The 16,735-nt window shown below is 38.2% G+C and overlaps 1 protein-coding gene and 1 long non-coding RNA gene across 4 annotated transcripts; one reads left to right on the top strand and one right to left on the bottom strand.

Annotated features, from left to right (window-relative positions):
- Positions 1–238: 238 nt before the first annotated feature.
- On the bottom strand, positions 239–1,936 carry LOC143862963 (uncharacterized). 3 transcript variants are annotated; one of them, XR_013240594.1, is made up of 6 exons: positions 1,865–1,936; positions 1,576–1,742; positions 971–1,108; positions 746–852; positions 543–644; positions 239–424 (listed from the first exon to the last, which is right to left on the bottom strand). It is a non-coding gene; the product is annotated as an uncharacterized LOC143862963 (long non-coding RNA). The 3 variants fall into 3 exon arrangements; XR_013240593.1 differs by having other exon boundaries at positions 1,861–1,909; XR_013240595.1 differs by having other exon boundaries at positions 547–644; positions 1,861–1,909.
- Positions 1,937–13,164: 11,228 nt separating this feature from the next.
- On the top strand, positions 13,165–14,016 carry LOC143862969 (uncharacterized). The gene has a single exon (XM_077373865.1). It carries the CDS (start codon positions 13,165–13,167, stop codon positions 14,014–14,016), a length of 852 nt encoding a protein of 283 aa, XP_077229980.1.
- Positions 14,017–16,735: the final 2,719 nt, after the last annotated feature.

Genomic DNA, 16,735 nt, shown 5'->3' with positions numbered 1-16,735 from the left:
AATGTCATTTCTTATATATATCCATCAAATTAGCACTTGACAATAATTCTATTTGGTTTAAAGAATGTAATGATAATAAGAGATTGTCACCCAAATACCTTTAAAAATAGCTCGTTGTTCTGTATTTATAGTTCTACCTGGTAGAAAAGCTCTCATTTTCATAGGATGCATCAAACAATATAAATTACGCACCATCACAAAATCCATAATGTCCAAATCAAGGCTAAAGGATGGGCAGTTTGCAGAAAGAGATTTTTAGCTGATCTTGGGTGAATGTAAATGGTGGTTCGGTGGATCAAGGCCCTGCTAGGATTGTCTGATCAAAAGGTCATCTCAATTGGATTTGGAGCCAAACATCCATCATCTTCGTATCCATCATCTTCTTTGTGTCCATCAGAAACCCATCTCTATTGTCTGAACGTTTCTAAAAAAGAAGAGAAAGATTGGCGATTTAATGGATTTCTAATCAAAAGCGATAATATTTTGATCATAATCATGTGGAACATTTGATAATTTGAAAGGAGAAAGTACAAAGAGTTTACCAACCAGGTCCTTCACTTTAGATTCAGGGCTTAAAGCTTTATCCAGTGCAACAAACCCGTTCTTTTTCTTACCCATATCATACCTCAATCAAAGCTTGACACCTAAATAAATGAAAGAAACAAGAAAACCAAATTCGATTTAAAAAAATGATAATAATCCCATTACATAGCTGTAAAAATCTATGGAACCATAGGCAAAATACCTCCAGGCCTTAAGATATACAGTTGAAATATTATGATCTGGAAGCTGACTTCAGCTACAAAAACCCCATTCTCTTTGTCAAAAAACACACAATGCCAATCGATGAACCTGCAGAATGGAAACCCAAGATAAGAATCAGAAATAAGAATGAGAATATTGGAAAATGAAAACAAAGCAAGAGGATAGTGCAATACATGGGTTTTTGGGAAAGTTCCTAGGTTCTTACCGTTTTTTTCGTTTTTATTTGGACATGATTTCCGCCCCAAAAAAATGACTCAGATCACTTTCCTAAAATCACGACAGGATTTTGGGGATTTATCTGCCCCATTTTTTTTTGAACTTGGGACCGCCACCTCTTGCTTATCTGCATATCAAACCCATTCTCAATATTCAATGAATAAACAAACAAAAAATGGTGAAAAGGAAACTTTTCAATCAATAGATGCATTGCATAACAAACCCATTCTCAAATCTCAATGTTTCATGAATAAAACAAATAAAAGCTGGTGGAATGGCTGTGAGTTGTGATGAGCTTTATGGATGCTAGGATTGGCTGAATGAAAATTTTAGATAGGGAAATGTCACACACACACACACACACAGCACTTGACAATAATTCTATTTGGTTTAAAGAATGTAATGATAGTAAGAGATTGTAACCCAAATATCTTTAAAAGTAGTTCGATGTTCTGTATTTGCAATTCTCTACCTGGTGGAAAAGCTGTCATTTTCATAGGACGCGTCAAACAATATAAATTACGCACCATCACAGAGTCCATAATGTAAAAATCAATGCTGAAGGATGAGCAGATTGCGGAAAGAGATTTTTACCTGTTTTTAAGAGAATGTAAATGGTGGTTTGGTGGATCAAGGCCCTCTTAGGATTGTCTGATCAAAAGGTGATCTCAATTTGATTTGGAGTCTATAACATCCATCATCTTCTTATCTAGTATCTTCCATGTGTCCATCAGAAACCCATTTCCATTGTCTGAACGTTTCTAAAAAAGAAGAGAAAGATTGGCGATTTAATAGATTTCTAATCAAAAGCGATAATATTTTGATCAAAATCCTGTTGAACATTTGATAATCTGAAAGGAGAAAGTGCAAAGAGTTTACCAACCAGGTCCTTCACTTTAGATTCAGGCTTAAAGCTTTATCCAGTGCAACAAACCCGGTCTATTTCTTACGCATATCATACCTCAATCAAAGCTTGACACCTAAATAAATGAAAGAAACATCAAAACCAAATTCGATTTTTAAAAAATGAGAATAGTCCCATTACATAGCTGTAAAAATCTATAGAACCATTGGCAAAATAGCTTGAGGCCTTAAGGTACACCATAGTCAGAAGATTATGATCTGGAAGCTGGCTTCAGCTACAAAAATCCCATTCTCTTTGTCAAAAAACACAAAGTGCTAATCGATGAACCTGCAGAATGGAAACCCAAAATAAGCATCATACATAAGAATGAGAATATTGGAAAATGAAAACAACGCAAGAGGATAGTGAGACATTGGTCATCCGAAAGAGTATGATTCTTGTAAGGCCTCAAAAGAGGGAGATTGGTTGCATACGAACATCTTTCACTCTCACTATCAAAAGAGGGAGATTGATTGGAGGATTTGTGAAGAATATTGTATCCGAAATCCCAAGCTCCAAGTAAAGATAGAGATGCACCCTAGGCCATACAATCTTGTATGGTTCAAGAAAGGAAATAAGGTAACAGTTGCTAAATGTTTCTAGCTTCAATTTCTATTAGTGGATACTACAAGGATGAAGAATAGTGTGATGTAGCACCTCTGGACGCCTAGGCGATACAATCATAGGTCTGTCCAGGGTCCATGATTATTGATTGGAGGAATTGTGAGAATATTGTATCCGAAAACCCAAGCTCCAAGTAAAGATAGAGATGCACCCTAGGCCATTCAAGGTTGCATGGTTCAAGAAGGGAAATACGGCAACAGTTGCTAAACGTTACCGCATAATGGTGTGATGTAGCACCTCTGGACGCCTAGGCGATACAATCATAGGACTGTCCAGCGTCCATGATATGGTGTACTTTGACGGTATGGTGGGCTATCTAAAGCCCCTGGTGTGCTCATGAGATTGATGAACCAGATCTACATGCCCTTCATTAGGAAGTTTAAGAAGTGCAGCTTATTGACATGTAGTCATTCTGGGATATGTAGTACAACTTCAGGCATCATGATAGATCAAGAGAAGGTCGAGGCTATCCTTACATGAACTATACCTACAACCATTCAACATATCTGTTGCTTTCATGGTTTAGCCACTTTCTATAGGCAGACCATCATAAATTTCTATTCCATCATTGCATTGATCACTGATTGTCTAAGAGATGGTACTTTAGTGGGCAAAAGAGGCAAAGAAGAGCTTTTAGTTAACGAAGAAAAAGCTAACAACAAGGTTTCAGGTTTCGATTTTTGTATCCTTACATGAACTATGCCTACAACCATTCAACATATCTGTTGCTTTCATGGTTTAGCCACTTTCTATAGGCAGACCATCATAAATTTATATTCCATCATTGCATTGATCACTGATTGTCTAAGAGATGGTACTTTAGTGGGCAAAAGAGGCAAAGAAGTTTTAGTTAACGAAGGAAAAGCTGACAACAAGGTTTCAGTTTCGGTTTTTGTATGCGTTTTAGCTATGACGGAAATGGAAACATGCCGGTTTCAGATGAAAATTTTGGTGAAAATCCTGTAAGATCGGAGAAAAATATGGAAACATAGGCAAATTATGGACATTTAAGATGAAACATTAGGAGGTGCTAGAATAAGCATAAATACACATGGAAAAATCATCGCAAAAGCAAATAAATTACCCATAATGGTTTAACAACATTGAACACCGAGTGACATGCATTATCGCACATGTATAATAATTACATACCAATACCATTATTTCATATGTAATACTATTATTTCATATGTATATGTATGCATAATGTATACACCGCATTTTACATGTAATTTATATTAATATAATTATGTAACACATGCTTGTATATTATAACAATAAAACACTAAATAAAGATATAAAATGGTAAGAAAATGCAACAAAAATTTTATGTATAACAATAAATAAGTTTTCCTAATAGTAAAATATTTTTAATAGTAAAATATTTTTATAATAAAAATACAAAAATTATAATATTATAAATATAGTATGTAACTATACACAGTATGAATTGTGTTACTTCAATAATTTTTATAATATCTACACTTAGGTTTTGGTTTCAGTATGCATATTGATTCTTATGTGTTTCGAAGGGGATGGAAACAATTTTTTTTTGTTTTGTGTTGACCGGTCTTCAAGAAGGTCACTGAGGCGGATTGTGATGCATTTAACAAGAGAATTGGAGCGATATTGAGCCGAAGGGTTGTCTTATAACTTTCATCAGTGAAAAGTTGAATGACACTTGGGTCAATACTCGATACTCTCTATGCCATTTTTCAGGCTCTTCGTCATTGGAGGCCAACAGGAGTTCATTTTATTTTTCAGATCATGAGAAATTAAAGCGCATCAATGGAAAACATAAATTGAGAAGCCGACATGCTTGATGGGTGGCTTACCTGTAGGAGGAGTTCACCTTCATCATTAGACATGGCAGGAAACCATGGTATCAGAGCAGCTTAATCATTTATGGCAGGAACCCATAAATGATTAAATAACACCAACTCTAGCAGCTTAAGCTTTTGGAGTAATTGGTTGTTTCTCATGGTATCAAAGCAATATGTTCTCGGTTCAATACTGCAATATGTTCTCGGTTCAATACTCACAACTCCGCGATACTAAAAGTCCACGTGTAAGGACAAAACAAAAAAAAGAGGGGTCACACATGAGGGGGGTGTTGAAGTATAAATAATTAAATGACACCAACTCTAACATCTTAAGCTTTTGGAGTAATTGGTTATTTCACACCATGATATCAACATAAGTCATGATGTCACAATAGATTGGTTGATTCTTTGAGCATAAGCTTTGAGTTATTGAGCTGTATGTTTGCCAAAGTTATCATGTTTAACATGATGTTAAAAGTTTTATGCAGAGGGCACGGATTGTTCTACGATATGGGCACAGTGTCAGCATGGAGCGGTTAATAACTATTTGGTGAAGGATGGGTATCTCTTCAAAAGCATTATGAGAGAAAATTATGTTTGAGTTACATGGAGGGGGCTAACTGGACACTTTGGTGAGGTACAGGACAATTGCATCTATATAAGAGGTGGGGCCTAGCTGGACACCTTTTCTATCATGTCTTTCATGTTTTTCGATGACGCAAAAATAGAGCACACACAACCAAAGTTCCAAGTTACAATGGTTTTCAACTTGAAAAAAATAATCCAAGATACTAACTCATGATTTATGACTATACAGGTAAAATGACAAGAACAACCATGTAGACTATGATTTGGCCTGTGAATGACAATAACAATTCTAATATATGGAGAGTAATTCTTCTAACTAGTAATTTGTCCTGTGAAATGTCTGAACTACTTTAACAAAGAGACAACTTATATTTCCTGTATAGTCATAAGATCATGATCTCTCCAATTAGTCCATATCCACACCAGATTCAATTCCATATAACTTCTAGACTATGATTTGGCCGACACTTCGAATTTATTGCAGACACGCGTGTCATGTCGTGTCCGACACGACACCCGTGTCCACACATGTCGACACTCCTTTAGACACTTTTAAGTGTACTGCTAGAAGTGTCATTCACTTTATATATATGTATGTGTATGTGTGACACTGTTTCTAGATTTTTAGTGGTTGCCATGTTCGATACCTCATGTCCGTGTCGAAACTCGGCACACGAATGTGTCCAAAAATTATGATTATATGTACTTTCTATTTTAGGCGTGTCCCCGTTTCTAAATTTTGAGAGTTCACCGTGTCCGACACTCCTTGTCCGTGTCGACACAGGACACTCGTGTCCGTGTCCACAAATCATAAGCTTCTAGATAACCACTTAGGTAAGTGAAAATTCCAAGCAACTCAACATGGAGTGAATACAGATACCATTAGCCCATAAAATGGAATTAATGCTATACAAATGCAACTAGAAAAAGGGATACTTTTGCTAACCAATTTAATATTGTGAATTCAATAAAATATTATATTATCTAAGAACTACAGTTAGGGAAGTGCACAATGGCATGGATATAAATATTCATATAGAAGGATAGTTGACATGCATATTTTACTATTGATCATGGGATGACTATTTTGCCTATCACAAAACAAGAAATACAAAGAACAACTAAGCTCTCATCTTAAGTGTTATGGGAAGCCTCCAAATGCCAATGAAATCCCACTACTTCCCCAATATCTTAGGAACTCTCTCATGAAGACTAATTTCTGAGAACTGTACCTTGAAATAGAATAAGGAAACAGAGAGTGAATCTAATTGCTTTACAACATATCTCAAGATGGTCCTATTCTATTGTTCAAACCATAATCTGCAGTTATCAAAAACTATATAAAGTAGAGCCGCCAGCTTAACTCTTAAATAAACATTAATAAGGTATGAATGGAGGCTGCATCATGACTATTGACCAAAAAATTACCAGTTACGAACAGATTAGATCTTGGGTCAACCTTAAGGGTCAAATCTTTCACCAATACATTACCTGTTACAGGTGCAACTACCTAGAAACACATTTCTAGTTGTTAGAAATAAAGAATTCAAAATTTAATCAAAACCAAGCGGAATAAAAAATCCCAATTGAATGAAGTTCCTTGACACCGGCAAACTCAATAAAGTTTGATTCGCTAAAATGATTCCTACAAGCATCAGTTTGAATAGAATATTTTTCATGAGCTCTTTTGATATAACCAGTAATTCATGGATGCGGTCGCCACAATCACTATCAATCAGAAAAAACAGAATGACCAAAAAATGTTCACAAACCAACAAATCATTGTGATGAAAAGTTAAATCCTTTCATGTATTAAATTCAAGACCTGTTAGTCTCAAAAACAGAAAGAAGAAAGTAAGCAACAAAAGACAACTGCTAGAAATTTTAACAGCTAAGGATATTAATGTAACACGTTCAATAAATGCACACACGCAAGCACGCGCACAGAAAGTTAAAATTTATTCCTGGGAATTTCTTATAAAATTAAAATTTAAATGAAAGATCCTTTTATTCACCAAATTTATCAAAATTATGGTTGCTATGTTCAAAATGCAATGCAATATTTTCATCGGGAACTAAGCAATCTTTTCAGTTTAAATAAAACAAATATGACAAGAAGCAACCAAAATAAATACCAACATCCGTTGTTGTTGTGACGCAGAGCTACTAAACTTGGAGCTCAGAGACAGGTTGCTCAGTGAGCTACAGCAGGGCCATCTTTGTCATTTCAGCAACAAGTTAGTGAAGTGCAAGTTAGTGATTTCAGTTGCCTTTAGGTAAGTATAAATATCAATAAGCAATTTAGGAGGAGGAGGAGGAGGACGAGGATGAGGACGAGGGAGGGGAGAGGGGAGAGGGGGAGGCGGAGGCGGAGGCGGAGGCGGAGGCGGAGGCGGAGGGGAGGAGGAGGAGGAGGAGGAGGAGAAGGGGGGAGGGGGAGGGGGGGGAAGATGGGAGGTCCTGGAGGGGAAGGGGGGGAGGAGGAGCTCACTGCTGTGATAAGGACCCTCTCTTTAGGAGATCAGAAGCAGGTATCGAGCGTACCTCCTTCCCCTGATTCCTCTTACCTTTTCTCTTGTTGCAAACAAGATCCATTGAATGAATCCGGTTGGTTTCTTTTCATCCCATGATTAGAATTTTTCATTGATTTGTATTGCCATTAATGAGATCCAGAGATGTCGGCAGTTGTGTTTTTCTTTTCTGACCATTCTAATTCATTGGGAGTAGATTAGATACCAGACTTGATGACTTTTATGTAAATTTATACCTAAATTGGTTTATGAAGGAATTGAGTTATTTCTTTCTGTGAATCCAAGATTCAATCGAGCATCTCTGGTTCTGTAAAGAATTCCATAGGTCGAATAGGAAACCTCTATTACAGGTTTGATCCGAGTGGACTAGCTAAGGTTCCAAAATATTTCTTGACCCAGAAATATAAACCCCTATTATTTGGTGATTCAACCATTTGATAACATCAGGGAATTGTCATTGGGGTTTAAATTCTGCTCGGCAACAATATCACCTAGTGCATATCAGAATTGGTTAATTTGATGCAGCTCAATTACCTTTAAAAAGTGTTTTGTTTTCCCTCATAGGAGATTGGATCTTGCTGCCAGAAAATTCACCTAGTTGTGTTTAAGAATCAAACCATTGTCATATGGGTTTAAATTCTTCTTGGCAACAATATCACCAAGTCCATATCTGAATTGGTTAATTTGATGCAGCTCAATTACTTTTAAAAAGCGTTTCATTTTCCCTCATAGCAGATTGGATCTTGCTGCCAGAAAATTCACCTAGTTGTGTTTGAGAATCGAACCCCCTCTCCCGTTGCACAACTACTGTTCGATGCTGTGTTGGAATGAGACCTTGCAGCCTCTTAGCACTCATGTTGATGTGCATTTGGATGCTTGTAAAGACCAATGGCGGAGCCTACATGAGTCAAGCTTAAAAAACCTTTGATGCCATGTTGAAGCTCAGGGTCCAGAGCTTCCCTGCGAGGGTTGATCTACGTCATGTTGGGCCTAGAGGAGAGCACATATGCCAATTTTATGGAGTAGAACCACAAACAGCTATAGTCATTATCCAATGACCATTGCAGTACAAACGCATTACCTCTTGAAACAAATAGATCAGTGACCCTTCTGAATCATCAAACAACAAAATGAATGAAAGTGGGTGACAGCTCATTATTGGCTAATGTCCTAACCCTATAAGCCTACCTCTGTACATAAATGTTTCTAACAAAATTAGTGAAGATTACACACACAACACTAGGAAAAGTACCGCAGGCAGCCCACCAGTATGCCATGTCAATAATGTCAGTTAATGCGTGTAAGAGGTGTATTCAATCCAAATTTTGGTGGAAGATCCTACGTGTCTCAGCTTGCAAAAGCAGGTCACATTTGGATACATTATAGAAAGTTAAGACTAGGACGTCCTAAGGTCGCGTGTGAATTCTGATAACTAAACCCATCCTTCCGCTTGCCCAAGCATAAAAATAAGTTGTAAACTAGCTACAATTAGTGCGTGTAAGAGGTGTATTCAATCCAAATTATGAGTGTAAGAGGTGTCTCGTGTCTAAGCTTGCAAAAGCAGGTCACATTTAGATGCATTATAGAAAGTTAAGACCTAGGACGTTCTAGTAGTACCCAAGGTAGTGTGAATTCTGATAACTAAAACACGTCCTTCTGCTTGCCCAAGCATAAAAATAAGTTGTAAACTAGCTACAGTTATTTCAGAATGGGTATTGCTAATAATATACCTGATGACTAGTGTCACGGGCCCCAAATTTGATGACTAGGTCCGTGCCTGGGCCATGATTCCACATTGGACAAGATATCGCCCACAAAAACTAGCTGTCAATGCTTTTCTAGCTTACCACTACAAAACATAAATTGAAAGACTAAGTCACGGGCCATAGGCCATGCAAACAACGCTGGATACAATGGCCCCGTGACCCAAACCAAAACATTGAGTGATTTCCCAATACATGAAACACACAACGAGTGTCTGAGGTTTACCCTTGAGGCATATAGTCCTTTGAGATCCATTCATCAAAACCCTGGCAATGAGTATCTACCGGGATAGTGGCTGGATAGTACTCGCTTTGTAAAATAGGTAAGGGTGTTTTGTTCTAGGCCCAAACACCAGCAGGTAAGTTTCAGCGTGATTTATAAATCATTAAACAATAAAATGAATGAAAGAACATTGACAAGTCATTATAAGCTCAAGTCCTAAACCTAGAAGCTCTTGTATCGGGATTGTTGCTGGATAGTGAATATGTAGTCATACTCACTATGTAAAATTGGTAAGGGAGATTTGTTTGAGGCCCAACACCCAGCAGATCAGTGTGATTTATAAACATCAAACAATAAAATGAACGGAAGTGAGTGACTAAGTCGATCTAAGCTCATGTCCTAAAACCTAGAACCCTATGTATGTACATAAAGGCATCTAACAAAATTAGCCATGATTACAGACACCCAGTACACCTAGGAAAGTTCCGCAGGCAGTCTGTCTGTCACGATTACATACACCGGGTATATCTAACTAAAACAAGATCTTGCACATGCCCTGAGAATCTAAACTAGGTTTGGACTAGCTAAATTTCTGCCGAATAGGGTAAAACTAATTGTATACCTTGTAGCTAGGAAGCCAAACCAAAGTGTTAAATGACCACCAAATACATCAAACGCACAAGGAGTGTTTGAGGCGCACCCTTGGCGCATATAGTCCATTGAGGAACACGCATGAAACCCCTGGGGTGTACTAAGGTACAAGCAAGGTTTAAAATTTCAGTTTCGATTTCGGACATAGCCAAAACCAAAATTTCTGCCGAATTCGATAAAAAAAACAAATTTCAAACTTGTGCCGAAATTTCGGCCAGAATTTCAGTAATTTCGGCCAAAATTGCTGATTTCGACAGAAATTTGGGACTCTGGCCAAATTTCAGTTTCAGGTAGTTATTGACATAACCTTAGGCATAACTCAATCAGAATGAAAATCAAAGCTCAAAGATTGCAGTCATAATTAGAAAAAAACATATCACCAGAAAAGCAACCAAATACTGCAAAGAAATCGAAAAGAGGGAACAAAGAAGAGATAAAGGATGGATAGATAGATACCAGAACTGAGAAGCAATCTCCTGCGCTTTCTGGATGGCGTTCTGAACCTTGTCCAACTTCATGTTAGTGTTCGTCATTGATTGTGCTGTGCGATCACATGGAAACAACAGAAATAAGTATATATATATATATATATATATATATATATATATATATATATGTGTGTGTGTGTGTGTGTGATTGGGGCGCTTAAGCTCACCATAAGTTTGGTGAGCTTAAGCTCACCAACACTTTCCTCATATATATATATATATATATATATATATATATGCACCCAATCATCCAATCTATGTCGTCCATGCCAATCTCAACGGTGCACGACATTCATAGAGAGAAAGCCCTAGAAAAGCACACATAAGAGGGATTAACGGGAAAAAAAAAAAAAAAAAACAAGCCCATCATTCATTTACATTTTCACAACTCACAAGAGGGAGTAATGAGAAGAAGAAAAACGCTATCCCAAGTTGGTCAAAGACTCAAAGGAGAATTCGAAGTACATTTAAAAAAAATAAACAAGATTACTTTGAATAGGACGTGCATTGCTTGGTGGGTTTTGATTTTTTTTTTCTCGTTTTTTTTTTACCCGAATCAAAACATTCACATCCTTCTAATCTTACCCATAACAAAAGAACTTTCAAAGTTGTACGAAGAAGAAAGAGAAGAAGAAAAACTGTTACTCGGAAAAAAGGAACAATCGAAGTTGTAGTGATTATCAATGGTCATAAGGGTTCGTCTGAATGTGTGGAATTTGGGAACATCACGAGATCTCCAGCAAAAATTCCACACATTCAGAGGAACCCTGAACAAGAAGAGGCTTGTGATGAATGTTTGTGGGTTTCTAGTAAGAGAAAAGCAAGGAAAAACTTACTTAGGCTATGATTTGATACCCAATTCAGATACGCGTCAATCAGACGGATTCTTTTCAACGATGACGCTAAGATTAGCTTCCTGCCCGTCAGATTCGACAGTGTCTGGTTCGGGCATTCTGTTTTTTGTGTTCGATTCGGGTAGGGTTTCGTCACCCAGAGAAAGGGCTAGAAACCTCCGATTTGGATACTCCGACTCCAAGTTTTGTGATCCGAAGAAACGGGGTTTGTAGATCCTGCTGCTATTTCTTCTTCGGCCATTTATTGTCCGATATCCAGAGAGAAATTTCCATCTAAGCCAATGAAAACGAAAACCCTAGATGGGGAAACTAGAATCTGAAATGGGTTCTCCAATGGGAGAGAGAAAGAGAGAGAGAGAGAGTTCACGGCAGAATCTAAAGGTTTTTGTGGGGTTAGGGTTTTGAAGGAAGGGGAAATGGGGGATTTGTGGGGAGATTGAAGAAGAGCTGAGCTAGAGAAATTTCCATCTAAGGCAATGAAAACGAAAACCCTAAATGGGGAAACTAGAATCTGATATGGGTTCTCCAATAGGGAGTAGACCCGGCAAAAGTGACCCGTGCCCGCGGGTCGACCCGGCCCACCCGCAAATTTGCGGGCACGGGTCTAAGTTTCCGTGACCCGTCAAAAACCAACCCGCGGGTGACCCAACCCGCAAAAACACGGGTCGGGTCGGGTCAACCCGCGGGCACCCGCATTTTTACAGTATTTTTTAATCTTTTTGAGAATGTTATCATCACTGCTGTTTGTTTTTTATGAGTAACTCCTCACTTTATAAAAAGTACGGTATGTCCTGCACCGTAGGATTATCCAAAGTTCCAAACCGTCCATTAGATGGGCCATACCCTAAATAGGTTATGCCCCAAAATTATTTCCATCGGTTGATTCTAACCCTCCGATCTATAGAGGGTTAGGATCAACCCTCTAACATTCAGATTGGAGGGATAGGATCATCCTATGGAAATGATTTTTGGAGCATAACCTATTTAGGCTATGGCCCAACTAATGGACGGTTTGGATCATCCTATGGTGTGGGCCATACATAAAGTGAGAGTGCCCAGTAGTGTTGATAACATTTAAATGTGGTTTTTATTTTATTAGAATTTGCTATCAAGCTTCTCCTTTGGCAATTTCTCGGCAAGTGGCCTTTGCGTATGCAAAGATGCGCGCATCCAAATGTTGCTAAAATGTTCCTAGAAAATGTAAAAAAGTAATCATTACACCATAAAAAGTAAATTAGCTAAATTATAAAGTTTTGAATGAAAAATTATCTAGAAAGGGTTATAAAATTTTAAAATTACGAAAAAAATACCAAATCACATATCGGAGGTTATGACAATTACGGGAAAAATAGAGGCTGTCAAATCAAAATAATTATTACAATCCCATATTTGCGGCATATTTGCGGGAGACCCGCGGGTTGACCCGGCCCACCCGCGGGCCGCGCGGGTCACGTAAATTTTGACCCGCCAAAATGTGGGTCATTTTCTCACCCGACCCGTGGACCCGCACCCGCATCACCCGCGGGTTGACCCGGCCCGACCCACCCGTTTGCCAGGTCTAATAGGGAGAGAGAGAGAGAGAGAGAGAGAGAGAATCAAAAGGGTTTTGTGGGGTTAGGGTTTTGAAGGAAGGAGAAATACGGGATTTGTGGGGAGATTGAAGAAGAGCTGAGCTAAGGGTTTCGTTTGTGACCCTTGTTACAGATAGTGGATTTTCTTTAGGAGAAATACGGGATGGGGAAACTATGGAAAATTTTGTTCTCAAACCATGACCAAGGTATTGTGCCTACAAAGTTAGACCTCATCACCCCTGTTGCTGAAGAACAAGAAAATTTGAAGCTTCATTTCAATGATGATGAGACCCTGGAATCTGAAGCTAAATGGGCGAATTGTCTGGTTGGGTATTTTATTGGCAGAAGACCCTTCTTCATCTCCCTTTGCGAATCTCTCTTGCGAAGATGGCAGATCTCCGGAAATCTACAAATGTACTACCTTGATCATGGTTTTATCATATTCAAATTCTCTTCTGCAGCCGATTGCACCCGAATTCTTGAAGAAGCTGGGCAACATTATGGAGGCAGACCCTTGATCCTTCAAAGGTGGGATCCGGATTCCTCTTTGCAAAAGAAGCAATTACCTGACATTCTCGTTTGGGTAAGGCTCCCGGGGCTTCACCTAAAGTTTTGGTCCCAGCATGGTCTAAGTAGAATCGCTAGTTTGATAGGTAAACCTCTGTACATGGATACCCAAACAGCAGAAGCTACTCGGCTTAATTATGCCAGAATGTGCATTCAAATCAGTGCTAAACAAGTCCTCCCATCCTCCATCACACTCAAAACCTCCTCCAAAGAGATTATCCAACCCATAATTTACAATTGGAGGCCGAAGGCTTGCACAAATTGTTGGGATTTTAGTCATTGCTTGGAAGATTGCCCTACTTCCATTCCATCCCATTCTAGGAAGGAATGGAGACCTGTTTCCAGAGTTGCTGAGGGTGTTCGTAGTAGTCCCATAAATCCAGATCTTCCTAAATCTGATCCTATGATTGGGTCTAAAGTTCTCAAAGAAAATATTCTTTCAGTTTGAAATGATGAGTTTGCCCAAGCTAACAGTTTTGCTTCCTTAGCCAATTCGGAAGAGGTTTTCGATGGGAAGGATTTATTTGGCATGTCTCTCAAAAGAAGACCCAGGTAAGGGCATTGTCTCCTCTCCCTCCACATCTGAGGGAGGATCTTGGCAAACCATTTCAAAGAAGAAAGGAAAAGCTTTCCCATCCCCCCCTTCTCTGCCGGGCCAAAGAACCCCCTTCAAAGGGCTCATCCCCAGATCTTACAGGTCCTAAGTGGGGTCTGGATCTCTTCTCTTGGGTGATTTTGGGTTCTTGTCCCCATCTGGTTGCTGTTGGGCTTTGAAATTTTGTTTCCCTTACTTGTTGCTTGCTATTGCTTTTTTGTGGGGTTTTCTATTTTTTTGCTGTTTTCTTTTGTTGTTCTCGTGTTGTTGGTTTTTTTGCCGTTGTTCTTGATTTGTTTTTGTTCGTGCTGCTATGCTCTTGGCTTGTTTTTGTTTCCCGGTCGCTTGTGGCTTGGGTTTGCTCTTGCTCAATCTTTGTAATCTCCTTTTTATCAATATATCTGGTCGGGGTCTGCCTAACCCCAGCTTACCCATCAAAAAAAAAAAGTTTGTTTTATAGCTTTCAGCAACACCGTTCACAAAAAGAAAACGGTGAAATTTCCTAAACGAGCAGAACTATTGAATTTCAATTTCAATTTCAATTTCAATTTCAAAAGGGGAATGATATTCTCATTTCTCCCCCCACTTTGTCCTCTGGCAGTGAACCATTCTTATGGTAAACGTTAGTGTCACCTTAGCCAAGAATCGATATACACATGCTCAAGTATCAACGGTAAATTGATAATGGTCCTACCTAACCCTTAAATTAATGGCAGATTTAATAGAAAAGATCCACTCTCTTAGATGCCCCCAATGGATCCTAGCCCATAAATTAATGGTTGAGTGAGTAGAAAAGATCCTGCCTTTAAGATGGCCCCGCAGCAAACTTGGATCTTAGCCCTTAAATTAATGGCAAGTTAAAAGAAAAGATCTTTTCTCTTAGATGGACCCGTAACAAATATGGATCTAATCTCTCATCCCATAGTAAATAATTTCATTCACAAATAAAATATTGAGGGGACCATGTAATTAGATGGTCTAAGCCATTCATTTGTTAGATCATCTCGTAGATTGGCCGTGCCCTGAATATGCGATGATCTTAACGGTCTGATCTGTAGTTGTTTTATGTTAGGTTAAGCAAAGGTTGCTTGAAGCAATACACCCTAGGTATCTAGTTTGGAATACCTAGACTGTTGCCTCCGGCCCCTATATATAGAGATACATTAAGGTTATAACAGGTTAATGGGCTCTAGCCCATGTAAGCCCACTACACCGGTCCATTATCCTATTGGGCTTATATTAGAACATACATAGGGTTATACTATATACCCAACATTTTATACCGTGATGTCTATTTTAAACCTCTACAAATTGGAGGGTTAAGATCATCCTATGTAGAAGTTTTTTGGCTGCACAATCTATTTGGGGAATTGATTTCAGCACAACCATGTTTTGATACATGCGCGCATGTATCTTGTCTTTTAGTATTTAATTGTTTCATAAGGGTGTGTTTGGATGATAGGAATCAAGAATTGGTATGGGCATCCAATTCCATTCCCGTACCAATTCCCTCGGTAAAGGGAATGTCAATTTCGATTATGATGTTTGGATAGGTTTTTAGGATCAGGAATGGTATTGGCATCTCCTCTCTCCCAAACCCTCTTCTCTCTCCTGAATGTTTTCTGTTTTCTCATGCTTCTCACAAACCCACCTTAGCTCTTTTGTTGGGAATCCTTTTGGTAAATTAAAAACCCCAACCAAGAGAAAGATTAGGATCCGGTCATCTGTTTGTATTTTTTTAATTTGTATTTGATATTTCATTTAATTCTGGAATAACAAAGGTAAAAATGATAAATTCAACATCCTAACTTCCTCTGTAAGGGTAATAAGACAGTTAACTAAATTCATTCTTGTATCTTCCAATTGATGATACTATTTAATTTTTTTTACTATTTTTAACAAGTATCGTCTATGAGCTGCCAAGAACCATATGATAGAATTTCTAGTTGTGTTTTTAACCAGAGCTTCAAAGTTTTAATTTCGATGCAACTCAGAGCCTGAGAAAAGTGAATCTCAGATACAGAAAAGAATTTAAAGAAAAACAAAAAACTAGTGGAATAAAATAAGATTAGGAAGATCATAAAAGCAGATGAAAAATATCTCAAATGAGAATGGAAGAAGAATTATAACGAGAGGGAGAGTGAAATTCCAATGCCTAAAACTACTACTATGGGAGAGAATAAAGGAGAGAAATTTTCTCCACCAAAAGAGAATGTTTTTGCAAAGGGAATCAGAATACCACCTCTCTTGGGGGGTAACATAATCCGGCCTATATTCCACCAAAAATTCCGCTAGGCAATACCCATTACACCGATTAAGGTCAGCCAAACACTGTAATTCACAGAGTCAGAATCAAACACCGATTCTGATTGCCTATTCCAGCAATCCAAACGCGCCATTAAGTGCTTTTTGGGAACCGTAATAACCCTTTTACAGCTCTTTAAATAATAAAAGACAAAATACATGAACGCATGTATCAAAACATGTTCGTGGTGGAATCATTTCCCTCTATTTATCATCGAGTCCCATATAAAAACTAAGATGACGTTATCAATTGTTTTTATATTGTCCC

Source organism: Tasmannia lanceolata, unplaced genomic scaffold, assembly GCF_043159265.1.
Source record: "Tasmannia lanceolata isolate RefF3 unplaced genomic scaffold, GAP_Taslan_0.1 ptg000038l, whole genome shotgun sequence".
In the NCBI taxonomy this organism is placed as follows: domain Eukaryota; kingdom Viridiplantae; phylum Streptophyta; class Magnoliopsida; order Canellales; family Winteraceae; genus Tasmannia; species Tasmannia lanceolata.
The sequence above is the reverse complement of the archived record's forward strand: the minus strand, read 5'-3'. Positions and strand labels throughout refer to the sequence as shown.